The following is a 27,813-nucleotide window of genomic DNA, read 5'->3' on the forward strand; positions in this document are numbered from 1 at the left end:
TAGAGCTTGCAAGAAAGGCATTTCACCGTACTTGTGATCGTGACATTAAAACTTAAAAAAATAAATAAATAAATAGGTCATTTAGCAGACGCTCTTATCCAGAGCGACTTACAGGAGCAATTAGGGTTAAGTGCCTTGCTCAAGGGCACATCGACAGATTTTTCACCTAGTCGGCTTGGGGATTAGAACCAGCGACCTTTCGGTTACTGGTACAACGCTCTTAACCACTAAGCTACCTGCCGCCCCAACTTGAAGCTTGTTTGTTTACCTACCCTTAAAGATAGGGATTTTTATAGCTTTGAGTATAAAATAATTCAGGACATAGGATGGACCAAAAAAATACATAGTAGAGCTTAGAATTTAATAGGACCTCTGTAGGAAGGACATTGTGGAATAAGGAGTACTGATGGCTCAATTATTACACCACATAATTCTATGCATACAACCGACTGGTCAAAGTGGGTTACATGCTGAAAATTATAGTCAATAACATAACACATACACAGCATAATGTACACACAAATATCATGATAATTTCTTTGATACAAGAGTAAACTCTTGTCTATGTCTAAAAAGCAAGCTAGTCCCCGCCCCCTGTCTTGTTGACCAAAAACTTGCATGAATTCGATTTGAGTGGAAAGGCTAGCTTGCTATCCTACATCGACTCATATATCAAGTCCACAATCTTGGAGTGTACATTTTAAGAGGTATGTGTATGACCATCAAATATTTGCAATGCATATATGAAATCCTTTACATTGTCTCTCTGAAAGGAATTGTATCTTCTTTCACTAGCTTTGCCTAATCGGTCTTCCCGCTTTTTGTATCAAACTGTTTGCTAGCTAGCTAGAATGATGGCTACAAAGCTAGCTAGCTTGTTGATCCGCTATGCCACCTTCATTAGCCTAAAAACAATAACTTACACTAACATCCAGTCTAAATACTGTACTGAATGGAATCGTTTTCAGATTACTTCCAAACTACAAAATAGCTTTCCAAATGACTTGTCTACGATTTGCCTTCAAACGTCTCCATCCAAAATCCAACTTTCGACACGTTAGTTAACTAGCTATTAGCCAGCAGTGGTAATTGATAGCTAGCTAATATTGCTAACGCCAACGACAGCTTGTTCATTGTAGTCCAGTTGTTCTCCCTGGTGATACGTTATACGGTTAGGTATATATAAATACGTTTTCCCAATGTTATAAATATCATTTTACTGTCCGTTTTAATCGAGCAAATTACTCCGGTATTTCCCCCTGACCGCTCTCGGAAGTCTGTAGACAACACTGTAAACTTAGCCAGGATTTCCGGCTCCTTTGCGTTTGCCCCTCTGCTGTTTTGTTTCCGTTTCTTCCATTTCCGTTTTAAAGTTTTCCAGATTCTAAGTTTCAGAGTATATCTAAATCGACATTTTAAATAAGTTATTCATTGAATTATGTTTCTTACAGTCAGTATAAATTGTGTATTTCGCGCGTGCCTCGCCCCTCCACGTAACATCGCTGACAAATATGCTGGATAGCTAGCATTGCATTGCTACAGCATTGTACAGCTATGCTACACGTATAAAGAACATTAGTACCGATATATCTGAGAAGTGTTTGCTTTCAGAATTGATCAAGTTTATGTAATGATTTATCAACTAATGGCCCACCGTAAGGCCTACGCTTTGGAGAGGCCTCGCCCTCGAGTTAGTACTTTAGCTCGCACATAACTCTCTGCCGCCCAATGAGAATCCGAGGCTCCCTCAACTGGGTGATTCTCATGAAACAGGTTTAAAATGTCTAGCAAATTGAGTTACAAAACCATGATTCATCTGCAAAAATCAACTATCATTCTGAGGACTAGATGTTTAGTTTTTGGGAAAGTGTCTAATTTCAAATAAATGTAAAATTTTTGCCTGAATTTGGTAAATTCTCACTCCAAATTCTCATTGCTGAAATGCGTCTGGATGAAATTATCGGGTCAATTTATTTAACAAATTCTTTAGAAAAACCTAACTTATTTGAATAAAACCCCAAATATATTGCGGTAGTTTGTCCATAAATCATAAAAATGTTATACTAGTTGAAGTTTACATGAAACTATAATATTTATGACATACAAACGGTATCTGTGGACATGTCTCATTACATAACACTTTTTCAAGTTCCTGTAAAAACTCCAATAAGTTTTAACATAAAGCTTTAATCACCCATGATGCATCATCTACAGGAGTAGTCCTTAGATGAACACAAGTTAAGTGTATGTATTTGCTTATATGCCTTCAGAATGAGGTTATTATTCTCAAACACCCCCTTGTCCTTCTCATAACCGAAACGCTAAAGAGCTCAAATTGGGAAAAAGTCCGATTTAATTATATGATAATTGTATAATGTAAAATATGTTTATTTTTTAGTGTTATGCTCAGGCCTTGTCATTAGGTGAGCAATGTTGAAAAATATTATAATATTGATTTGTTTATTACTTTTTTGGACTTCGAAAACTGTTATGGGAATGAGAATTTTGTGAAAATGTTGGCAAAATGCATAATATCTGATCAAAAACATAATAATTCTGAAATAGATCAATAGTGATTCAGTGATTAAAGAGGACATTTCTTGAAAAATGAGACTTGAGATGTATATATATATATTTTTTTACAGTTTCATGAGAATGACCCAATTTCATTCCCATCAAGACCCACACTAGCTAGCTATTAACCTTGTGGATTTTACTTGATATAATGCCACGGTTCATAAAATGTGTTCATGATAATTTACTAAAATCCCAATGATGGTGACAATTTTGCTACTAGTCCTCAGTTTTTTTTATTTATTGTATATTTGATGACATTTGATTTCAACCTTTTGTAGCGATGTGTTTCTACCATCACATCTGAAAACATTTGATGTCACCTTAATGTTGATTGATATCCCCCGGTCTGTCTGTCTCTTCCTCAGAATAGGTTGAATATTGGGGTACAGCAATGTCTAAAAGCGAGACAGAGGAGATGATAGAGATTGAGATCGATGGACAGGAGAAACAGGAGTGCCTGGAGGAGGGGTGAATGACATATTTTACAATGTGAACAGGCACCCATAAGCACATCAATTCAAACCCAGCTCCCTCCCTACTACTGATGACTAAACATTACTATTTGTGTTTTTTTGTTTATGTGGTCGTGCCATTTTCAGAGTTGAGGAGCAGACCATTACATCAGCCGATCTGATCCAACAGGACATCGACATCAATGAGCCAATCGGTAACCTGAAGAAGCTCCTGGAGCCCCGTATCCAGATGTCATTGGATGGATATGAGATCTGTCTACAGGACATCCAGGTACTGATGGAGGCCTGCATTTATGGGGTTGAAATACCTGATCAGACCTGATGCTGATGGAAGCCTGTATTTATGGGGTTGAAATACCTGCCCCACCTGATCAGACCTGATGCTGATGGAGTCTCATGTGTTTAGAGTTGATCATTTAATGTAGAAATGTTTAGAGTAATCTTCTCTTTTTCTCTCCCTTTCTGTCTCTCCCATTTGCTCCATCTCCATCCTCTCTCTCTTCTTATTTACCTGTCCTCCCCTCTCTCCCATGTTTCCCTCTCCTGTCCTTCCCTCTGTCCCTCTCCTGTCCTCCCCTCGCCTGTCCTGCCCTCTGTCCCTCGCCTGTCCTGCCCTCTGTCCCTCGCCTGTCCTCCCCGTCCCTCGCCTGCCTTCCCCCCTGTCCCTCGCCTGCCCTCCCCCCTGTCCCTCGCTTGCCCTCCCCCCTGTCCCTCGCTTGCCCTCCCCCCTGTCCCTCGCTTGCCCTCCCCTCCCCTCTCGCCCTCTCCTTTCTCTTTCTTTCTGTCTCTCCAGCTGCATCCAGACCACAGCCTCTTTGATCAAGGAGTGAAGACAGACGGCACAGTGCAACTCAGCCTACAAATCATCACCAAGCCAGGTACACAAACGACAGCCTGAGCACCAAGACTTTATCAAAACCCAGGCACCAATCTATAGATGCACACAAATGTTGCACCATAACAATTAGGCTGTTGATACTAATCACACTCTAACCTCCACTCACGTCCCTCCCTTCATCCAGGCGAGGAGAAGCTGAACATCCTGGAGATCGTGAAGCCGGTGGAGACGGTGGAGGTGGTGATCGACCCGGATGCGGCGGGGGAGGAGGGCACCCTGATGGAGGAGGGCCAGCTGATCGCTGTGGAGCACTCCTCCCTGTCAGACGACACGTCGGAGCAGGTGACCCGCTGGGCCGCCGCCCTGGAGGGCTACCGCAAGGAACAGGTCCGTCTGGGGATACCCTACGGTGAGGACACAAACACACACTTGCACTGAAACACAAAAACAAGCAGGACACACACAGAAAAACACACACACACTCTGAAACACAAAACCACAATTAATCAGGCAGTTACACACCGTTGTACAAAGTGAGACCCGTTTGCTGCGATTGCCATTAATTTTTTAACAGACAAAAAAGCTATAGTCAGCATTGTCAGTCTTTTAATCTGTGTGTAATGTGTCGCTCTCCTCTCAGACCCAGAACAGTGGACGGCGGACCAGGTGATCCACTGGGCCGTGTGGGTTATGAAGGAGTTCAGCATTGATGAGATGGAGGTGGGAGGGATTCACATCCCAGGTCGCAACCTCTGCTCCTTCACCCAGGAAGAGTTCCTGCAGAGGGTCCCCAGTGGAGAGATCCTCTGGAGCCACCTGGAGCTGCTCCGCAAGTGTGAGTTTGTGTTGTAGCTTCTGTATGTTGAGTCAGTGTGTTAGGGTTAAGGGCTAGCAACATTTCAAGCCTAAGTAGAGTCATAATACTAACCTCGTGGCAGGTACAGTGAGGGAAAAAAGTATTTCATTCCCTGCTGATTTTGTATGTTTGCCCACTGACAAAGAAATTATCAGTCTATAATTTTAATGGTAGGTGTATTTGAACAGTGAGAGACAGAATGACAACAAAAAAATCCAGAAAAACACATGTCAAAAATGTTATAAATTGATTTGCATTTTAATGAGGGAAATAAGTATTTGACCCCTCTGCAAAACATGACTTAGTACTTGGTGGCAAAACCCTTGTTGGCAATCACAGAGGTCAGACGTTTCTTGTAGTTGGCCACCAGGTTTGCACACATCTCAGGAGGGATTTTGTCCCACTCCTCTTTGCAGATCTTCTCCAAGTCATTAAAGGTTTCGAGCCTGACGTTTGGCAACTCGAACCTTCAGCTCCCTCCACAGATTTTCTATGGGATTAAGGTCTGGAGACTGGCTAGGCCACTCCAGGACCTTCATGTGCTTCTTCTTGAGCCACTCCTTTGTTGCCTTGGCCGTGTGTTTTGGGTCATTGTCATGCTGGAATACCCATCCACGACCCATTTTCAATGCCCTGGCTGAGGGAAGGAGGTTCTCACCCAAGATTTGACGGTACATGGCCCCGTCCATCGTCCCTTTGATGCGGTGAAGTTGTCCTGTCCCTTTAGCAAAAAAACACCCCCAAAGCATAATGTTTCCACCTCCATGTTTGACGGTGGGGATGGTGTTCTTGGGGTCATAGGCAGCATTCCTCCTCCTCCAAACACAGCGAGTTGAGTTGATGCCAAAGAGCTCAATTTTGGTCTCATCTGACCAGAACACTTTCACCCAGTTCTCCACTGAATCATTCAAATGTTAATTGGCAAATTTCAGACGGGCATGTATATGTGCTTTCTTGAGCAGGGGGACCTTGCGGGCGCTGCAGGATTTCAGTCCTTCACTGCGTATTGTGTTACCAATTGTTTTCTTGGTGACTATGGTCCCAGCTGCCTTGAGATCATTGACAAGATCCTCCCGTGTAGTTCTGGGCTGATTCCTCACCGTTCTCATGATCATTGCAACTCCACGACGTGAGATCTTGCATGGAGCCCCAGGCCGAGGGAGATTGACAGTCTTTTGTGTTTCTTCCATTTGCGAATAATCTCACCAACTGTTGTCACCTTCTCACCAAGCTGCTTGGCGATGGTCTTGTAGCCCATTCCAGCCTTGTGTAGGTCTACAATCTTGTCCCTGACATCCTTGGAGAGCTCTTTGGTCTTGGCCATGGTGGAGAGTTTGGAATCTGATTGATTGCTTCTGTGGACAGGTGTCTTTTTATACAGGTAACAAGCTGAGATTAGGAGCACTCCCTTTAAGAGTGTGCTCCTAATCTCAGCTCGTTACCTGTATAAAAGACATCTGGGAGCCAGAAATCTTTCTGATTGAGAGGGGGTCAAATACTTACTTCCCTCATTAAAATGCAAATCAATTTATAACATTTTTGACATGCGTTTTTCTGGATTTTGTTGTTGTTATTCTGTCTCTCACTGTTAAAATAAACCTACTATTAAAATGATAGACTGATCATTTCTTTGTCAGTGGGCAAACGTACAAAATCAGCAGGGGATCAAATACTTTTTTTCCCTCACTGTAGCCTCGAGGTTAGAGGGTTGGGCCAGTAACCGAAAGGTTGCTGTTTCGAATACCGGAGCCGACAAAGTGAGAGAAAATAAAATAATAAATAATCTGTCGCTGTGCCCTTGACCAAGGCACCTAACCCTCATTTCTCCAGGGTCGCTGTACAATGGCATCCCTTGCCGTGACCCCACTCCCTGCGGGTGTCTCGGGGAGTTGGGATATGCAACAAAAAAAATACATTTCCATTACACGCTTGTGTGTAACAGGACAAATATAAGCACCCCTCACATTTGTATTCTTATTATATTGTTTACATACAGTATGCCTGAAAATTAGAGGCTAGGGAAAGGGAGTTGTTCTGAGCCTGGGCAAGCATGTTCATTGAAGTTGGTTTTAGCTCACATACTGTATATGTCCCCATTCTTTACAGATGTGTTGGCCAGTCAGGACCAGTCTGGCCAGGAGGCCACAGTCACCATTGACCAACGTAAGTTTATTTCCTGTCTCTCTCACTCACTGTCACCCTGCATGCATCTACCACACTATATTGTTTTCATCTATGTTGGAGTTGTTGCCTATAGGCACAGATCTAGGATCAGCTTACTCTCACCCGAATCCTTACCTGTGCCAACATGGGTAGGAACACCAAACTGACCATAGATCAGGGGGTAACTTCATCCTGTATGTTTCTGGTTGTTTGAACCTTCTGTCTCCGCCCCCAGAGGTCCAGATCATCCCGGCTGCTGTGCAGACCACACCCACCACTATCAAGGTTCTGAAGCAGAACCGCGGCCCCAGAACACCCCGCATCTCAGGAGGAGAGGAGCGCAGCTCACCTGGCAACCGCACAGGTAGCCATTTGTGTGTGTTGGATGTCGTGTATGTATGTGTACCTAAATAGCATTAGTCTTCCAATGCTTTTTTTATGGGTGCCTTAACAGTGTGAGTGAATGTGCATGTGCTCGTATCTGATGTCAAAAAAACGTCCTCTCACCTGTCCCCGTAGGTAACAACGGTCAGATCCAGCTGTGGCAGTTCCTGTTGGAGCTGTTGACTGATAAGGATGCTAGAGACTGTATCTCCTGGGTGGGAGAGGAGGGGGAGTTCAAACTCAACCAGCCTGAACTGGTGGCCCAGAAATGGGGCCAACGCAAGAACAAGCCCACCATGAACTATGAGAAACTCAGCCGAGCGCTCAGGTATGCCAATCTGCCAGTTTCTCTCCCTTTTCCTCTTTTTTAATTTTCGTTGCACAAGTTCAAGCTCTCTTATCTTATGACTTGTTCCGTTTTTACATTTACATTTTAGTCATTTAGCAGACGCACTTATCCAGAGCGACTTACAGTTAGTGAGTGCATAATAATTTTTTTGTTCCCTTGAACTTTCTAGTCGTCTCATTTTAATTGATCTGATTATTTCAAATCACATTTTATTTGTCACATGCGCCGAATACAAACAGGTGTAGACCTTACAGTGAAATGCTTACTTACAAGCCCTTAACCAACAATGCAGTTTTAAGAAAGAATACCAAAAATAAAATATAAAATATTACAAGATAAAAGTAACAAATAATTAAAGACCAGCAGTAAAAATAACAATAGCGAGGCTATTGTGGTTACCGAGAATTAAGAGTCCATAAAACTGCAGCCACCCCCTCCGGCGCCATCATATCTGTATATGTATATTTTCTCAGGTATTACTACGATGGGGACATGATCAGCAAGGTGCAGGGCAAGCGCTTCGTCTACAAGTTTGTGTGCGACCTGAGGACTCTGATTGGCTACAGTGCTGCCGAGCTCAACAACCTGGTAACGGAGTGTGAGCAGAAGAAGCTGGCCCGCATTCAGCTGCACGGGATTGGCCAGCCCATCACCACGGTGACGCTGGCCACCTCAGCACAGGACAGCTGAGGGGGGAGGGGCCTGGGGCTCCCTGACTGCCCCAGGTAGAAGTTGCCCATAGACACAGATCTAGGATCAGATTACTATGACCAGCCCTAAGCTTCACCATTTAAGGAGGTGGAAATGAACAGACTTTAGATCCGTGTCTATGGGCAACTTTGTCCTTCTCCTTTGGGTTTGATTGGAGATGGGGCTGAGACAGGCTGGGGAGGTGGTTTTCTTATTTTAACCAGGGAAGAGATGCTTGGAGGGAGAGTATGTGTGTGTGGATGAGTGTGAGTGTATGAGTGTCAGATGGGGAGTGTGTGTGCGTATGCTGGAAAATCAAATATGATCTTTGCATTTGTTTCCCCTTTATCTGTAGCTTAGTATAGTTTCCTTTGTATATACCGGTACTCCATGTTTTTGATAGCCACAAGGGCAGTGTATTTTCATATTTTCCATTAATAAAAGGATCCGTTTTGTATTTTATTTCGAGCTTTTTCCCAAATGAGTTGGACCTTTAGTGTCGACCAGGGGAAATAAAGTGGCAGATGTTTTCCTAAGGACTGAGTCTGTCCTTGATCCAACAGCTCCAATGCTGAGCCACGAAATTGCATATTGTGTATTCTACTATGCTCTTTCAACAGTAAGCCGAGACCCAGATGTAGTTCCTAAAAAAATAAGTATTGGTGGGGTGGGGGGGGGGGGGACCCTACGCGGAGCACGTAGTCTACCTATAGGCAGAACTGCTCCAATGTAATGCGTATGCATACATACACACACCCACCCGCTCTCTCACCACTCTGGCGGGTTCTAATGTTTTAGTTTCTCCTATATGACCATCACTCAGGATTCAAGCTCTGTCATAAATACATGAACACACACAGATTCAACAACAGAGATTATGTACATTCAACATTTTATTGATGGGATAGTGTAGAAAGCTTTTTCTCAGTCCAAGCAAATGGTTTGTATAGGTACACAGGAAAAAGTAACAGAATTAACGAATTAAACCACTAACCCCTGTACAAGTATCCTTGACAACATCAAAACATTTACCTGATTTAAGAGCTTCAGTTTGTGTGTAGGGAGGAAGTGTAGTAGTGTGTAGTAGATCTGTGGAATAATTGCACAATATGAATGTCACATTCATGTCTATTGGAGGCTCCATTTTGGGTATGGGGAATGTCTCGTCTACTACTGTCTCTATACTGATCCCAGATCTGGGTGTGTTCAGTTAGGTGAAACATTCTGAATGTTGCAGATGGAAATGTAACAAAAAACTACCTGACAGACAATGACATCTGTTCCACATAACACATATCTGAAAATTCTGTGAAGTTGCGCCTTCCTGAACAGGGTCCCTGTATTTGGCCTCACACACATTCGCCCAAGATCAATCTAACTATCAATAAACTGGTCTGAGATCAGTATTTCTTTAGCCTCTGCTTTTAAAGCCAGGAGGTCTGAGACGAGAGATTTGACGAGACAAGCAAGAGGGGGATATCCACCACAGAACACACAGATACACTGAACATGTATCAAACAACCAAGGAAAGATTGTGTGTGTGCGATTGATGATCAGAAAGGCGATAGGGAATCTATCACACTCCCAATCCCCACTCTCTCTCAACTCAATCTAATTATCTTACACATCAACTCCAAAGCGCCACACACACCAAGCCGACACAGCATGGCCAGCGAGAGCGAGTGATAGAGGGGAGGAGCAGGGCTGTTTGGGGAGTTGAGGTCTATGGGATAGACAGAGGGAAGGAAAGATAGAGAGCCTTAAAGCCTGAGAAACAAAAAAAGTAATGATTTCTGTTTCCATTAATGATATTCATAGATGTTCACAGACTATATAGGAATGAGGAAAGATATGGTGGAATGCTGAGATTTCTGGAATGATAAAATGAGGAATGGAGCTGAAACACAATTTCTAGTTGTGGAATATCAGTTAAGGGACATAATACCAATAAACGGAGCAGTAATACCAGTAATAATCAGACTAAATGAAACTCAGAGTGCATAGAACGCAAACAGTAACACAAATAGACTTCCTTTCAGATACTATTACACATCATTATATTAGCTCCATGTAGATAGAGAGAATTCGGCCCATGTCGGTAACACAGGGCGAGGAATGGAAACAAAGGACAGCACAGGTTCTGTTTAAAGCATGTCGCAGTGACAGTGACAACAAAGCGGACCAGATTCTAAATACTTTTTTTTTCTCTTCTTCATATCACAAGATCACAAAGAAGACACAGAAAATTTACAATCCTGCTAAAAGTCTATATGAGAGGCCCAGTCCCACAACAGGAGCCAGGTTCTCTCTACGTATATCTGGCATCAAGATCACCATGCACTACATATAGTTACAGCTAGTTTTTTTCTGCCTTATTTCAATACATTACGCACCAAATAAAAACATTCAATATTTCTTTGCCTTTTACATATTTCTGATGTATTATTTATATATTTTTTCTTTGTTTATATATTTATCTGAAAAACGAACCTGAAAGCTTGTGGTATAATCCTGCAGAGAAGAGCTCAGGGCAGACTGAGCCCCTCCTCCCTTCGCTAGCGCTAAGAGCTGTTATGTCATCACCAAACACAGCACAGCTGTCATCTGAGAGAGGGGGAGCGGGAGAGGAGTGCGTGGGAGAGATGGAGGGAGTAGGGGGAGGGGAGAGTGCATCAGAGTGAGGGAGGAAGATTGCAGGGATATTTGGGGCCTCTGTTTCACCCTCTTAGACCTGTGATCGCTATCCTGAGGGGGAGGGCTCACCCACAGATAGATGGACAGATGAATCAATCAATGAGCTTCTCTGTTCTGTACACACACTACAGGATATTTAAAAAATATATGCAGGTGAAGAAGGATATCCTTGTCTGACCAATAGCAGCTATGAATGTTGATGTGCTGTACTTTACGAGGAAAGGATGAAGGGTGAGTGTGGCTTGGTTGCATTTCTGCCCCTTGGCACCCTGGGTAGCTGTAAGTAACATGACTACAACTCTTTCTAACCCAATTAATTACATATTTTTATGCCGCTTCAGTCATACTGGTTTCACCTACTCCGTCCTTTCAGATCCATTGACAGGAATAGAGTAGGAGCTAGAAGGGTTTATGGGCCAAAATGGAACAGGCCCTAGGTGGGAGGGGGTTAAGAGGACCAAAATGGAATGGGCCCTAGGTGTGAGGGGGGTTAAGAGGACCAAAATGGAACGGGCCCTAGGTGTGAGGGGTTAAAGGAAGTTCAGGGTCAGGGAGGGGTCAAAGGGTAGCTCCTTAGTTCTGCATCTGTTCGAAGAACTTATAGGTGGGGTTCTCATAGCCATTCTGCTGCATCTTGGACAGGTGACGCTCCTCTGGGGTCACTGCAGCATCCACCTAGAACACACACACACACCAGGTTAACACACAGGTACAGAACACCAACGCGCAGACACACAGAAAGCACTCTCTCTCACCTCGATGATTCCGTGGTGGATAGAAGTATACTGCTTCTTCCTCAGCATGATCAGAGAGATGACAATGACCGTCGCTATGACAACCCCGCCCACCATCAGGCCGATTATGGCGCCCTTGTTGGAGCCCACATCCTCAGCGAAGAACACCTGGTAATAATCAACACAACAACACCCGTCAATCAAACTGGAGGTGTTGAGTGTTTCTGCAGTTATATATTGTAAAGAGAACATTATTTACCAGTCTCCAATGCACAGATAAACCGTTATACAAATGTTCCCATTTCTATCATAAACATGTGAGCTTGGGCTACTGAGCCAGTTTGTGATACACATGTATGAACATGTACCAGTCTACACTGTAGTTACTGTATGTTTCTGTACCAGTTTTTGATGCACTTCATAGCTGGCGCTTTGCCGCTCCTCCTTCTCCAGCCGCACCTCAGGGAACTCCTCAGGCTTCAGAGCAGAGACTGAAGACACACAGTGAGAGAGGGAGAGAACATCATACAAATATACTCATCATCAAAAAGAGACAAACACAACCATAACCCAAACATGCCCATACAGTATAAACACAATCATACACATACTACATGCACGCAAACACTTACCAGGTCGAGTGGGCAGACCTCTATCTGGAACTGGACGAGCATCAACAGGCTCAACTGTTTTAACAGAGGAAACAGTCACTGACTAAAAGCTTTAGAGAATGACCAATTTAATGGATAATGCATGAAACAGTTGTCTTGTGTGTATTGCTGTGGTTCGCTAGGCTGTGTGTTAGGCTGGTTGTGTGACTGTGCGTGCATGTGTTTGTTACCGTGGTTGTCGGTGTTAGGCTGGTTGAAGCTCTCTGGGTGGATAAAGCCCAGTCGATCCAGGCCCATGCCAGGGTCCAGAGGGGCAGAGCTGTAAGCCTGGTCGGGCATCAGGGCATCGTTTCCATAGCTCACCCTGCCATCAGTCTACAAACACAGGATACACATGACTGAATTTCTATCTGGGTGTACGTGTTTGTGAGATAGGAGAGATTGTACTATTTTTATGAGCAAGAGTGTGCGTGCCTGTGTATGTGTGAAACTCACCCTCCCATCGCTCTGCAGAGATGAGACTTGCTGAGACAGCTCTGACTGAACCCTCTGCATCAGGACAGCTACACAGAGAGAGAGAGAGAGAGAGAGAGAGAGAGAGAGAGAGAGAGAGAGAGAGAGAGAGAAGAAGAGAGAAGGGGAAAATAGAGTGAAAATTAGAGAATGAACAATAGGCAGAAAGGAAAAAGCATAATCTGTACAATATCTGTAATAACACAACACAGTACTACACTGAGTGTATAGACTGAATAATATCATGACACTGCAGTATATGGGTAGGAGTAGGGTGACACTCACAAACTTGGTCTTGGATTTCATTGGCCACGCTGGGCACATTGTAGAGCAGCCCCAGGGATTGGTTCATCCTCTCGTCAATCACACGCAGGTGGGTCATCACCTAGAGGAGAAGGGCAAAGTGCAGAGGTCAAAGGAGTTACACAGGACACAGAGTGGCTGTAGGGGCTTGTGGGTAGTGTAGGGTGGTTGAAGGGTGAGCTTAGAGGTTTGTGGGTAATGTAGTGTATTATAGCGGTTGGGGGTTGTTGGGGTACCTGGGGTCGGATCTGAGCAGCCTTTTTGGGGTCCACCATGCGGACGTGTTCGTAGTGTTTCAGGGTGTGTTGTCTGTCCTTCTGTTCTGCACGGACATACTTCTTCAACAGGCCAAGCACCTGACGAGGCTGAGGGACAGAGAGAGAAGGGGATGAGGGACACCTTAATTGGGGAGGACAGGCTTGCAAAATTTTCTAAAAACCTGTTTTTGCTTTGTCATTATGGAGTATTGTTTCATGACTTGCCCTCATGGGCTGAGGATCAAAGATGCCGGCTAGGCAAAGGTTTGAACACCCCCTCTCCTGGGGGCCAGTTTAATGACCGGTCATAAATACTGTGCAGACTTTCTCTTCCTTGCCATGAAGTTTTGGGAGAAAGGACCCCTTTGTTAACAGAGATTCTTCCCGCCAAAACGCCAACATCCAAAAGTAGATAATGAAACAATATTTCCCACATTCTTTGTGGTAGAAATGGTCGGTGGGGACTTAAAGAATTCGTTACTATGTTGTGATGTCATTAAAGACGGTGGAACAACATAACTGTATCTCTGGGGGTGTACACTTCCCAGTTATGAGGTTTGCTTCTAATTGTTGTATAAAATGAATGATTTTTGTGAAGATAACAATGTGATTTTAGCATTCTAGATGAGATGATTGTTTTCCATATTGACTTGTTCTCAGTCAGTGGCCACGCCCAGATGAGCCCAAACATGATGAAACGCCCCCTTTTCTATTCAAGTATAAAACCCCTCCTGACGAAATTCACCTCAGACCAAGCATACTACGGTATAAGCAGGATGTTGCAAATGGTTGAATTTCTACCAGACCAGGTAGCCTGAAGGTGAAGCTACACGGTTTAAAATGGTTAGACCAGAAAGCCCCACGGCTTAAAATGGTTGACACTCTACAGACAAGCAGACGTGAAGCGTGAGCTAAACGTTACAAAATGGTGTAAACTCTACAGACCAGCTGACATGCAGCGCGAGCTGAATATTGCAAAATGGTGAAACTCTCAACCTCTACACGAGGTGAAGAAAAAGACAACGCACTGGACCTTATCATCTCAGTCTGCAGCTGGCATGTATAGTCGTCTAGAGAACATTCACTAAAGACACGAGTTGGGAAGGACAATCCCTCTCAGACAACTGTTGGTACATCTGAAGTATTTATTTTAACAGATCAACGCTACGAACTACAGGGTACGCTGAAGTATCCATTCTAACCAACTCTACGAACAGAAACTCTACCCAGGACATTGGGATCTCTGGTGGGCAAACCAGAGTCCTACATCATCAACTCAACTATCGAGGACAGCTACACATAAATACATGTTGCATTTCTAGAATGAGTGGGTCCAAAGCATTTGTATTTCCGTGAGCGTAGTTTATAAATGTCCGATAGGTGAATTCCTTTATCTCTTCCCCCCACCCCACCCCCTCTCTCTGAATCAGCCAACCCTCCTTCTACCCAAGCATTCATGCTATTGTTAGTCCAGTCCACTAGGGACCTGTTTTCATTGTATTACGTTAGTAATCAATAACCTGTGTGTGTGTGTGTGTTATTATTTAGTTAGTTAGTTAGTTAGTAAGTAAAATTAAGCCAATTTGTGTATTGCTGATTCATCAATAAGGTTAGGGTTCTTGCAGGTTCAAGGATTATGCAACGTTCAGAATGAGACTGATAAGAGATAATTATTTAACAAGTGACTTATCGATATATAACATATATCTTCTAAGAGTTTAATTCGGGAGATGATAACTCGTTAAACAACTTCTATAAGTATAAGGCTATAAAGTAACAAAATGTGGAAAAAGTCAAGTGGTCTGAATACTTTCCGAATGTACTGTATATACGTACCCTGGGTGGGTTGGCCTGCAGGGAGCTGAGGTAGTTCTCCAGGGCCATGTGACGGCGGCTGTTGAGCAGGGCCTCCACTCGGGCCATGTGGGTCTCCACCAGCTGCTGCCTCTCTCCTGCTGCCTCCTGCTCCAGGGCCTCCACCTTCTCCTGGAAGTGCTGCACACAGAAACATTTACACACACTAGAATGCACACACACACACACACACACACACACATTACCTACACACACACAGCTCAGGTACTGTACCTGGATGACTGCCTTCTTGTCAGCGCGAGGGAGACTCTTGGCCTGTCTCTCTGCTTCCTCCCACTCTCTCATCACCTAGATAGACACAGTCAGTCAGACATCAGAGGATTGTGTGTAGTGTAGTGAACTCCCTTAATGTCCTTTGTTCACATCAGAGAAGGGACCCCTCTCTCTCCCATACATTCTCCCTCTTTCACAAACACACACGCTGTCTTTCTCTCTCACTCTCATACACACAGACCTGGGACATCCTCTCGCGGTGCTTGGCCTCCAGACTCTCCTTGGCCTTCTGGAAGTTGGAGTGTTCGCTGTCGTCTCCGGGAGACTCCAGGTAACGGTCCACCGCGTCAGGGGGGGAGGGGGCCGTGGTGGGCACTGGGGGAGGAGGGAGGAAAAGAGATAGAGAAGAAAGGAGATTTACACAAAAGGGTCCAGACAGAAGGTATACTACCAGTCAAAAGTTTGGACACACCTACTCATTCCAGGGTTTTTCTTTATTTTTACTATTTTCTACATTGTAGAATAATAGTGAAGACATCACTCAAAAGTTAAACAGTGACATACCCTCCTCCCACATTTCTACCTTATCTGTCACTGTAATCTGAAACTGTACTGAGACTTTCAGGGTCTGAACACACAGACAGATAGGTAGACCTGGCAGGCAGGTGGAGAGACAGGTCAACCACACAGACAGGTAGACCTGGCAGACAGGTGGAGAGACAGGTCAACCACACAGACAGGTACACCTGGCAGACAGGTGGAGAGACAGGTCAACCACACAGACAGACAGACAGACAGACCTGGCAGACAGGTAGAGAGACAGGTCAACCACACAGACAGGTAGACCTGGCAGACAGGTAGAGAGACAGATCAACCACACAGACAGACAGACAGACATACCTGGCAGACAGGTAGAGAGACAGGTCAAAACATGTAGGTTAAAAGAGGCGACAGACTGGTTAGAGCAGCTAAGACTGTCAGCCAGCGAGAGACAGGTGATATATCGGTCTGCCTTGACATTATTTTAGTGTGTGTGTACGCGCATGCGTGTGCGAGATACGGGAGACTGGAGATCAGATAAGTGAATTCTGCCCAGTCAGGATCAGGGTAGGCGCTGCGTCATCCTCTCCCGCTGAGGAGCGTTGTGCTTAACTGGGCGGAAAGTACCGGAAAAGAGTGGAACAGCCAGGCTGGGGCTGGGAAACAGACAGAGACTCAACCCACTGACACACGCATGAACACACACACTGACACAGTGATATAAAGAGACACTGCTGTTGTTAGGTTAAGCCGGTTAGAACATCAACACTAACCGACACTGCCAGGTCAGGCCACCATTAAATCACCTGACAAACATTGTCTCACACACACACACACACACAGTGTTATTGAGCTGGTTATTGAGTGATGGAGTGAGTAAAATAATCTTTGCAAAAGCAGAAGAGTGAAAGGGTGAGTAAGTGAGTGAGTGAAGTGGCTATTTTCCACCAGTGACATTCTCTGCTAATATCGGCGCAGATATTTCCTAATATCTCTTCCGTTTCGTGAAAAAGTCAATATACATATTTTTTAAACCAGAATTACCTAATTGAAAGGTCAACCTCTGTCTGTACCAAGACGTCTGTACACCCACTAGAGCAGACTACAGTCGTGGTCAAAAGTTTTGAGAATGACACAAATATTAATTTTCACAAAGTCTGCTGCCTCAGTTTTTATGATGGCAATTTGCATATATTCCAGAATGTCATGAAGAGTGATCAGATTAATTGCAATTAATTGCAAAGTCCCTCTTTGCCATGAAAATGAACTTAATCCCCAAAAAACATTTCCACTGCATTTCAGCCCTGCCACAAAAGGACCAGCTGCGATCATGTCAGTGATTCTCTCATTAACACAGGTGAGATTGTTGACGAGGACAAGGCTGGAGATCACTCTGTCATGCTGATTGAGTTAGAATAACAGACTGGAAGCTTTAAAAGGGTGGTGCTTGAAATCATTGTTCTTCCTCTGTTAACCATGGTTACCTGCAAGGAAACACGTGCCGTCATCATTGCTTTGCACAAAAAGGGCTTCACAGGCAAGGATATTGCTGCTAGTAAGATTGCACCTAAATCAACCATTTATCGGATCATCAAGAACTTCAAGGAGAGAGGTTCAATTGTTGTGAAGAAGGCTTCAGGGCGCCCAAGAAAGTCCAGCAAGCGCCAGGACCGTCTACTAACGTTGATTCAGCTGCGGGATCAGGGCACCACCAGTGCAGAGCTTACTCAGGAATGGCAGCAGGCAGGTGTGAGTGCATCTGCACGCACAGTGAGGCAAAGACTTTTGGAGGATGGCCTGGTGTCAAGAAGGGCAGCGAGAAAGCCACTTCTCTCCAGGAAAAACATCAGGGACAGACTGATATTCTGCAAAAGGTACAGGGATTGGACTGCTGAGGACTGGGGTAAAGTCATTTTCTCTGATTTTTATTTTTTATTTTATTTAACCTTTATTTAACCAGGTAAGCAAGTTGAGAACAAGTTCTCATTTACAACTGCGACCTGGCCAAGATAAATCAAAGCAGTGCGGTAAAAACAACAACACAGAGTTACATATGGAATAAACAAAACGTACAGTCAATAACACAATAGAAAATCTATATACAGTGTGTGCAAATGTAGTAAGTTATGGAGGTAAGGAAATAAATAGGCCATAGTGCACAATTATAATTTAGTATTAACACTTGAGTGATAGATGTGCAGAGGATGATGTGCAAATAGAGATACTGGGGTGCAAATGAGCTAAATAAATAACAATGTAAATAACAATATGGGGATGAGGTAGTTGGGTGGGCTAATTACAGATGGGCTGTGTACAGGTGCAGTGATCGGTAAGCTGCTCTGACAACTGATGCTTAAAGATAGTGAGGGAGATAAGTGTCTCCAGCTTCAGAGATTTTTGCAATTAGTTCCAGTCATTTGCAGCAGAGAACTGGAAGGAATGGGGACCAAAGGAGGTGTTGGCTTTGGGGATGACCAGTGAGATATAGCTGCTGGAACGCATACTACGGGTGGGTGTTGCTATGGTGACCAATGAGCTAAGATAAGGCGGGGATTTGCGTAGAAGTGATTTATAGATGACCTGGAGCCAGTGGGTTTTGCGACAAATAGTTAGTGAGGGCTAGCCAACGAGAGCGTACAGGTTACAATGGTGGGTAGTATACGGGGCTTTGGTGACAAAACGGATGGCACTGTGATAGACCACATTAAATTTGCTGAGTAGAGTGTTGGAAGCAGCATGAGTGGATGAGGCTTTGTTGCGAAATAGGAAGCCGATTCTAGATTTAACTTTGGATTGGAGATGCTTAATGTGAGTCTGGAAGGAAGTTTACAGTCTAACCAGACACCTAGGTATTTGTAGTTGTCCACATATTCTAAGTCAGACCCGCCGAGAGTAGTGATTCTAGTCGGGCAGGCGGGTGCAAGCAGCGTTCGATTGAAGAGCATGCATTTAGTTTTACTAGCGTTTAAGAGCAGTTGGAGGCCACGGAAGGAGTGTTGTATGGCATTGAAGCTCGTTTGGAGGTTTGTTAACACAGTGTCCAATGAAGGGCCAGATGTATACAAAATGGTGTCGTCTGCATAGAGGTGGATCTGAGAGTCACCAGAAGCAAGAGCGACATCATTGATATACACAGAGAATAGAGTCGGCCCGAGAATTGAACCCTGTGGCACCCCCATAGAGACTGCCAGAGGTCCAGACAACATGCCCTCCGATTTGACACATGGAACTCTATCTGAGAAGTAGTTGGTGAACCAGGCGAGGCAGTCATTTGAGAAACCAAGGCTATTTAGTCTGCCAATAAGAATGTGGTGATTGACAGAGTCAAAAGCCTTGGCCAGGTCAATGAAGACGGCTGCACAGTACTGTCTTTTATCGGTCGCAGTTATTATATCGTTTAGGACCTTGAGTGTGGCTGACGTACACCCATGACCAGCTCGGAAACCAGATTGCATAGCGGAGAAGGTACGGTGGGATTCGAAATGGTCGGTCATCTGTTTGTTAACTTGGCTTTCAAATACTTATAATAATAATAATATGCCATTTAGCAGACGCTTTTATCCAAAGCGACTTACAGTCGTGCGTGCATACATTTTTGTGTATGGGTGGTCCCGGGGATCGAACCCACTACCTTGGCGTTACAAGCGCCGTGCTCTACCAGCTGAGCTACAGAGGACCACTGAACCACTGACCACTTTCGAAAGGCAGGGCAGAATGGATATAGGTCTGTAACTAGAAATGTTCGATTATCGTAGATTTATCGGTAGTGACAGTGTTTCCTAGCCTCAGTGCAGTGGGCAGCTGGGAGGAGGTGCTCTTATTCTCCATGGACTTTACAGTGTCCCAAAACATTTTGGAGTTAGTGCTACAGGATGCACATTTTTGCTTGAAAAAGTTAGCCTTTGCTTTCCTAACTGATTGTGTACATTGGTTCCTGACTTCCCTGAAAAGTTGCATATCGCGGGGGCTGTTCGATGATAATGCAGTACGCCACAGGATGTTTTTTTGTGCTGGTCAAGGGCAGTCAAGTCTGGGGTGAACCAGGGGCTATATCTGTTCTTAGTTCTGAATTGTTTGAATGGGGCATGCTTATTTCAGATGGAGAGGAAAGCACTTTTAAAGAACAACCAGGCATCCTCTACTGACGGAATGAGGTCAATATCCATCCAGGATACCCGGGCCAGGTCAATTAGAAATGCCTGCTCTCTGAAGTGTTTTAGGGAGCGTTTGACAGTGATGAGGGGTGGTCGTTTGACCGCGGACCCATTGCGGACACAGGCAGTGATCGCTGAGATCCTGGTTGAAGACAGCGGAGGTGTATTTAGAGGGTAAATTAGTCAGGATGATATCTATGAGGGTGCCCATGTTAACGGATTTAGGGTTGTACCTGGTAGGTTCCTTGATAATTTGTGTGAGATTGAGGGCATCTAGTTTAGATTGTAGGACAGCCGGGGTGTTAAGCATATCCCAGTTTAGGTCACCAAGCAATACGAACTCTGAGGATAGATGGAGGGCAATCAATTCACATATGGTGTTCAGGGCACAGCTGGGGGCTGAGGGGGGTCTGTAGCAAGCGGCAACAGAGAGAGACTTATTTCTGGAAAGGTGGATTTTTAGAAGTAGAAGCTCAAACTGTTTGGGCACAGACCTGGATAGTATGATAGAGCTCTGCAGGCTGTCTCTACAGTAGATTGCAACTCCGCCCCCTTTGGCAGTTCTATCTAGACTGAAAATGATGTAGTTGGGAATGGACATTTCAGAATCTTTGGTGGCCTTCATAAGCCAGGATTCAGACACTGCTAGAACATCAGGGTTGGCAGAGTGTGCTAACGCAGTGAATAACTCAAACTTAGGGAGGAGGCTTCTGATGTTAACATGCAAGAAACCAAGGCTTTTGCGGTTATAGAAGTCAAAAAATTATAGCGCCTGGGGAGCAGGAGTGATACTGGGGGCTACAGGGCCTGGATTAACCTCTATATCACCAGAGGAACAGAGGAGGAGTAGAATAAGGATACGGCTAAAGGCTTTAAGAACTGGTCTTCTAGTGCGTTGGGTACAGAGTTAAAAAAGGGGCAGATTTCTGGGCGTTGTAGAATAGATTCAGGGCATTATGTACAGACAAGGATATGGAAGGATATGAGTACAGTGGAGGTAAACCTAAGCGTTGGGTAAAGATGAAATAGATAGCATCACTGGAGGCACCGATTGAGCCGGTCTCCGCGTGTGTGGGGGGTGGGACAAAGGAGCTTTACATTGAAAAAGTACAGTTAGAACTAACCGAAACAGCAATAGGCAAGGCATATTGACATGGGAGAGAGGCATAAAGCAGTCCCAGGTGTTATTCGAGAGAGCTAAGACAACAGCTGGTAATGGCGAAGAAAGTTTGAGCTGAGGCTAAACAGGATGGGGTACTGTATAAAGGAACAGTCCAGCAGGCATCAGCTGTGTAGCTGAGTGATCATAAGGTCCAGTGAACAGCAATAAGTAAGTCCGGGAGCAGTTCAGTGGCTGCTACGCTACAGGCGAGCTGGAGGCACGGCTGTTGATTGTGTGTGCTAGCGGGCCCGGGGCTAGCAGATGGATCTTAGTGGTCATCGCAACGGGAAGCCTGTTGAAACCACATCAGATGATTACGTCGGCAGACCAGTCGTGATGGATCGGCGGGGCTCCGTGTCAACACCAGGAGGTCCCGTCTGGTTGACAGAGAGGTAGATAGCCGGGAGATGGTCCTGGCTCGAGGCTAGCTAAAGGCTAACTGGGGTTAGCTTCAGGACAGTGGTGATTAGCCAACAACGACAACAGCCATTTGGTTGCAGCTAGCTAGTTCCACTGCTATGCCATCTTGGAACTAGAACTGATGAATCCCTTTCCGATTGTTTGGGGCATCCGGAAAAAAGCTTGTCCGGAGAAGACAAGGTGAGGACTACCATCAGTCTTGTGTCATGCCAACAGTAAAGCATCCTGAGACCATTAATGTGTGGGGTTGCTTCTCAGCCAAGGGAGTGGGCTCACTCACAATTTTGCCTAAGAACACAGCCATGAATAAAGAATGGTACATTACATTACATACCAACACATCCTCCGAGAGCATCTTCTCCCAACCATCCAAGAACAGTTTGGTGACGAACAATGCCTTTTCCAGCACCTTGCCATAAGGCAAAAGTGATAACTAAGTGGCTCGGGGAACAAAACATCAACATTTTGGGTCCATGCCCAGGAAACTCCCCAGACCTTAATCCCATTGAGAACTTGTGGTCAATCCTCAAGAGGCGGGTGGACAAACAAAAACCCACAAATTCTGACAAACTCCAAGCATTGATTATGCAAGAATGGGCTGCCATCAGTCAGGATGTGGCCCAGAAGTTAATTGACAGCATGCCAGGGCGGATTGCAGAGGTCTTGAAAAGTGTCAACACTGCAAATATTGACTCTTTGCATAAACTTAATGTAATTGTCAATAAAAGCCTTTGACACTTATGGAATGCTTGTAATTATACTTCAGTATACCATAGTAACATCTGACAAAAATATCTAAAAACACTGAAGCAGCAAACTTTGTGAAGAGCAATACTTGTGTCATTCTCAAAACTTTTGACCACGACTGTATATTGTAGGAACACTGCACTTCCTCAATAGCTGAGATGGATCCAGACCCTCAAGGTTTGTTGCGGTAAAACAGTCTTAGCTATCCAGAGTAACGGTTAATCAGTAATAACTACTATTGGAGGGAAATGAAAGATCAATAAAAGTCTTAAAAGCAGTGCTTTTCATTGACCTTCCATTTCCCTCTAAAAGTGACAGAATATCTCTTTAATGAAATTCAATGAAAACGTAAAGTGATGCAAAATCTACACTGAACTAAAATATCAACGCAACATGTAAAGTGTTGGTCCCATGTTTCATGAGCTGAAATAAAAGTTCCCAGAACATTTCCATATGCACAAAAAACGTATTTCTCTCACATTCTGTGCACAAACTTTTAGTGAGCATTTCTCCTTTGCCAAGACAATCCATCCACCTGACAGGTGTGGCATATCAAGAAGCTGATTAAACAGGATGATCATTACACAGGTGCACCCTGTGCTGGGGACCATAAAAGGCCACTAAAATGTGCAGTTTTGCCACACAACACGACGCCACAGATGTCTTCAGTTTTGAGGGAGCGTGCAATTGGCGTGCTGACTGCAGGAATGTCCACCAGAGCTGTTGCCAGAGAATTTAATGTCCTTTCTCTACCATAAGCCAACTCCAGCATTGTTTTAGAGAATTTGACAGTACATCCAACCGGCCTCACAACCGCAGACCACGTGTACGGCGTTGTGTGGGCGAGCGGTTTGCTGATGTCAACGTTGTGAACAGAGTGCCCCATGGCGGCGGTGGGGTTATGGTATGGGCAAGCATAAGCTACGGACAATGAACACAACTACATTTTATCGATGGCAATACTGTGACGAGATCATGAGGCCCATTGTCGTACCATTCATCCGCTGCCATCACCATGTTTCAGCACAATAATGCACAGCCCCATGTCGCAAGGATCTATACACAATTCCTGGAAGCTGAAAATGTCCCAGTTCTTCCATGGCCTGCATAATCACCAGACATGTCACCCATTGAGCATGTTTGGGATGCTCTGGATCGACGTGTACGACAGAGTGTTCCAGTTCCTGCCAATATCCAGCAACTTCACACAGCCATTGAAGAGGAGTGGGACAACATTCCGAGTGGGACAACATTCTGATCAACTCTATGCGAAGGAGATGTGTCGTGCTGCATGAGGCAAATGGTGGTCACACCAGATACTGACTGGTTTTCTGATTCACACCTCTACATAAAAAAAAGGTATCTGTGACCAATAAAATGTATATCTTTATTCCCAGTCATGTGAAATCCATAGATTAGGGCCTAATTAATTTATTTCAATTGACTGATTTCCTTATATGAACTGTAACTCAGTAAAACCTTTGAAATTGTTGCATGTTGTGTTTATATTTTTGTTCAGTATAGAACTGAAAAATCTTCCCCTTTCAGAGCAACAAGTGTCTAAGAGCTATCAGACAGACAGGTAAACTGTGTTAGACAGACAGAGAGGTCAGAGAGGCAGACAGCATAGGGGATAGTCCCCAAGGCAAGGGGCCTAGAGGTCCATTTCAGGGGTCCAGTCCAGGGACTTACACACACTGGTGCTGCAGACAGACAGGCAGTACTCTTCTGAGTCAAAGTTATTCCGGTTGCCCCCGCACCCTCCAAAGAGGAAGGGGGCACAGGTGCCCTTCTCTGGCATGAAGTACCACCGCTCCAGAATGGCATGGCACGGGCCCGACTCAGCACGCGCCCAACACACCTCTGAGAGAGACACACACTCTTAAAACACACACTCACACAGCGCAATCACACACACTGCTTGGGTGTGTTTACACAACATGTTCAAACATACACACATCTTATCCATCTTTTGAAACTGCTCCAGAAATCCTTGGGGAAAACAAACAAACAAAACAGTATTAATCTCTTTCCATCCATGGCCTGTTCTTACCTCTGACAACTTCCTCAACCGATTCAGTAGTGGTCGTGGTGGTGGTTGTCATGGCGATGTTGGAGGCGCCTTCACCACTGTCCCGTTCGTCGGTCACATCATCCTCATCATCATCATCATCTTCATCCTCAAGACCGTCTCCGTCCTCGTCTCTGTCAAAGGTATCCTCTTCCTCATCCTCATCATACTCAGTGGTGACAGCCCCCTGATCCGCCTGGCGAGGCATGCTGTAGGGAGAGAGGGTGTAATGTGAGTCTGAGTGTGTGTAGTCTGGTTGTGCAGGTTCTGTCAAAAGGCTTTAACCACTGGTTTATGAACTTGAGTAAGTATTTAAGATGATCGGTGCGTGCTTAAATGTCTGTGTGTTTGTGTCTGTCTATATGCACCTGTGCTTGCGCCTTTATGTGTGCATATTTGTGTGTATGCATTTTGTGTTTGTTTGTGCATGCATGTGTGTGTGTGTGTGCGTGCGTGTTTGCATGTGTGTGTACCCGTTATCGGTGTATTCAGTCTCGGCTCCGCCCCACCACACGTCAGACTCAGTCATCTCCACGCTGTCTGACTCGCGCTGTGTCTCCGCTGGGCAACACACAAATTCCACCCCTCGGAAACGGTCGATGCCGCATGGCAACAGCATCCCGTAGTCATGGAGATTCATGGTGCGGTCTCCGCAGGACTGATAATAATAGTAATTAGAAAACATCTCATTTGACTATCACTTTTTAAGACACAGCTCTTCACATATCACTAGTGTCAATACGGTTTCCTAATCAGGTACATGGTCAGGAGAAAACTATGCAAAAGACAAAAAAGGTGATACAAATAAATAATATGAAGCAAATAAATCACATTTTTAGAATGATAGCTTATAGAATCAGGCCGACTAATTTCAGAAAGAAATAATAGGAGGATGGATGGATGGGGTGAGGAGAAGAGAGCATTCATGCCTACAGGGGAGGATGGATGGAGTGAGGAGAAGAGAGCATTCATGCCTGCAGGGGAGGATGGATGGATGGAGTGAGGAGAAGAGAGCATTCATGCCTGCAGGGGAGGATGGATGGATGGAGTGAGGAGAAGAGAGATTTTAGATTTAGATTTTAGTCATTTAGCAGACGCTCTTATCCAGAGCGACTTACAGTTAGTGAATGCATACATAATTTTTTTCATACTGGCCCCCCGTGGGAATCGAACCCTCAACCCTGGCGTTGCAAACACCATGCTCTACCAACTGAGCTACATCCCTGCCGGCCATTCCCTCCCCTAACCTGGACGACGCTGGGCCAATTGTGCGCCGCCCCATGGGTCTCCCGGTCGCGGCCGGCTACGACAGAGCCTGGATTCGAACCAGGATCTCTAGTGGCACAGCTAGCACTGCGATGCAGTGCCTTAGACCACTGCGCCACTCGGGAGGGAGCATTCATGCCTGCAGGGGAGGATGGATGGAGTGAGGAGAAGAGAGCATTCATGCCTGCAGGGGAGTATGGATGGAGTGAGGAGAAGAGAGCATTCATGCCTGCAGGGGAGGATGGATGGAGTGAGGAGAAGAGAGCATTCATGCCTGCAGGGGAGGATGGATGGAGTGAGGAGGAGAGAGCATTCATGCCTGCAGGGGAGTATGGATGGAGTGAGGAGAAGAGAGCATTCATGCCTGCAGGGGAGGATGGATGGAGTGAGGAGAAGAGAGCATTCATGCCTGCAGGGGAGGATGGATGGAGTGAGGAGGAGAGAGCATTCATGCCTGCAGGGGAGGATGGATGGGGTGAGGAGAAGAGAGCATTCATGCCTGCAGGGGAGGATGGATGGGGTGAGGAGAAGAGAGCATTCATGCCTGCAGGGGAGGATGGATGGGGTGAGGAGAAGAGAGCATTCATGCCAGCAAGGGGAGGATGGATGGATGGAGTGAGGAGAAGAGAGCATTCATGCCTGCAGGGGAGGATGGATGGAGTGAGGAGAAGAGAGCATTCATGCCTGCAGGGGAGGATGGATTGAGTGAGGAGAAGAGAGCATTCATGCCTGCAGGGGAGGATGGATGGATGGAGTGAGGAGAAGAGAGCATTCATGCCTGCAGGGGAGGATGGATGGGGTGAGGAGAAGAGAGCATTCATGCCTGCAGGGGAGGATGGATGGGGTGAGGAGAAGAGAGCATTAGCTGCAGGGGAGGATGGAGATGGGGTGAGGAGAAGAGAGCATTCATGCCTGCAGGGGAGGATGGATGGATGGAGTGAGGAGAAGAGAGCATTCATGCCTGCAGGGGAGGATGGATGGAGTGATGAGAAGAGAGCATTCATGCCTGCAGGGGAGGATGGATGGATGGAGTGAGGAGAAGAGAGCATTCATGCCTGCAGGGGAGGAAGGATGGAGTGAGGAGGAGAGAGCATTCATGCCTGCAGGGGAGGATGGATGGAGTGAGAAGAAGAGAGCATTCATGCCTGCAGGGGAGGATGGATGGAGTGAGGAGAAGAGAGCATTCATGCCTGCAGGGGAGGATGGATGGAGTGAGGAGAAGAAAGCATTCATACCTGCAGGGGAGGATGGATGGAGTGAGGAGAAGAGAGCATTCATGCCTGCAGGGGAGGATGGATGGAGTGAGGAGAAGAGAGCATTCATGCCTGCAGGGGAGGATGGATGGAGTGAGGAGAAGAAAGCATTCATGCCTGCAGGGGAGGATGGATGGATGGAGTGAGGAGAAGAGAGCATTTATGCCTGCAGGGGAGGATGGATGGAGTGAGGAGAAGAAAGCATTCATGCCTGCAGGGGAGGATGGATGGATGGAGTGAGGAGAAGAGAGCATTCATGCCTGCAGGGGAGGATGGATGGAGTGAGGAGGATGGATAGGGTGAGGAGAAGGGAGCATTCATGCCTGCAGGGGAGGATGGATGGGGTGAGGAGAAGAGAGCATGCATGCCTGCAGGGGAGGATGGATAGGGTGAGGAGAAGAGAGCATTCATGCCTGCAGGGGAGGATGGATGGATGGAGTGAGGAGAAGAGAGCATTCATGCCTGCAGGGGAGGATGGATGGAGTGATGAGAAGAGAGCATTCATGCCTGCAGGGGAAGATGGAGGGATGGAGTGAGGAGAAGAGAGCATTCATGCCTGCAGGGGAGGATCGATGGATGGAGTGAGGAGAAGAGAGCATTCATGCCTGCAGGGGAGGATGGATAGAGATAAAGAAGTGCTGAGTCAGCACAGCTCAGGACACACTCCCC

General features: G+C 45.5%; 2 protein-coding genes across 4 annotated transcripts in view; one reads left to right on the forward strand and one right to left on the reverse strand.

Moving 5' to 3' along the window:
- The first annotated feature begins 237 nt into the window (after positions 1-237).
- On the forward strand, positions 238-8,792 carry LOC121536507 (GA-binding protein alpha chain). Of its 2 annotated transcripts, none has more exons than XM_041843835.2 (10): positions 238-707; positions 2,943-3,045; positions 3,177-3,321; positions 3,844-3,928; positions 4,073-4,297; positions 4,529-4,723; positions 6,851-6,907; positions 7,143-7,271; positions 7,427-7,619; positions 8,114-8,792. In XM_041843835.2, exons 2-10 carry the CDS (start codon positions 2,969-2,971, stop codon positions 8,328-8,330), a joined length of 1,323 nt encoding a protein of 440 aa, XP_041699769.1. In that variant the 5' UTR covers positions 238-707; positions 2,943-2,968; the 3' UTR covers positions 8,331-8,792. The 2 variants fall into 2 exon arrangements, with proteins under 2 accessions (XP_041699769.1, XP_041699770.1); XM_041843836.2 differs by having other exon boundaries at positions 2,948-3,045.
- A 413-nt stretch (positions 8,793-9,205) lies between these two features.
- LOC121536506 (amyloid-beta A4 protein) overlaps positions 9,206-27,813 on the reverse strand; it is a 65,705-nt gene continuing 47,097 nt past the window's right edge. Inside the window, exons 5-18 of one of the 2 annotated variants that reach the window (XM_041843833.2) lie at positions 25,099-25,283; positions 24,608-24,834; positions 24,247-24,417; positions 15,773-15,906; positions 15,532-15,606; positions 15,280-15,438; positions 13,423-13,551; positions 13,169-13,268; positions 12,866-12,933; positions 12,601-12,745; positions 12,392-12,445; positions 12,162-12,250; positions 11,781-11,927; positions 9,206-11,700 (exon numbers count right to left, since the gene is read on the reverse strand). In XM_041843833.2, the coding sequence (XP_041699767.1) occupies positions 11,599-11,700; positions 11,781-11,927; positions 12,162-12,250; positions 12,392-12,445; positions 12,601-12,745; positions 12,866-12,933; positions 13,169-13,268; positions 13,423-13,551; positions 15,280-15,438; positions 15,532-15,606; positions 15,773-15,906; positions 24,247-24,417; positions 24,608-24,834; positions 25,099-25,283 (1,785 nt within the window). In that variant the 3' untranslated portion in view covers positions 9,206-11,598. The remainder of the gene's footprint in view (positions 11,701-11,780; positions 11,928-12,161; positions 12,251-12,391; positions 12,446-12,600; positions 12,746-12,865; positions 12,934-13,168; positions 13,269-13,422; positions 13,552-15,279; positions 15,439-15,531; positions 15,607-15,772; positions 15,907-24,246; positions 24,418-24,607; positions 24,835-25,098; positions 25,284-27,813) is intronic. The other variant, XM_041843834.2, reaches the window with a different exon arrangement.

This window comes from Coregonus clupeaformis, chromosome 23 (assembly GCF_020615455.1).
Source record: "Coregonus clupeaformis isolate EN_2021a chromosome 23, ASM2061545v1, whole genome shotgun sequence".
NCBI lineage: Eukaryota > Metazoa > Chordata > Actinopteri > Salmoniformes > Salmonidae > Coregonus > Coregonus clupeaformis.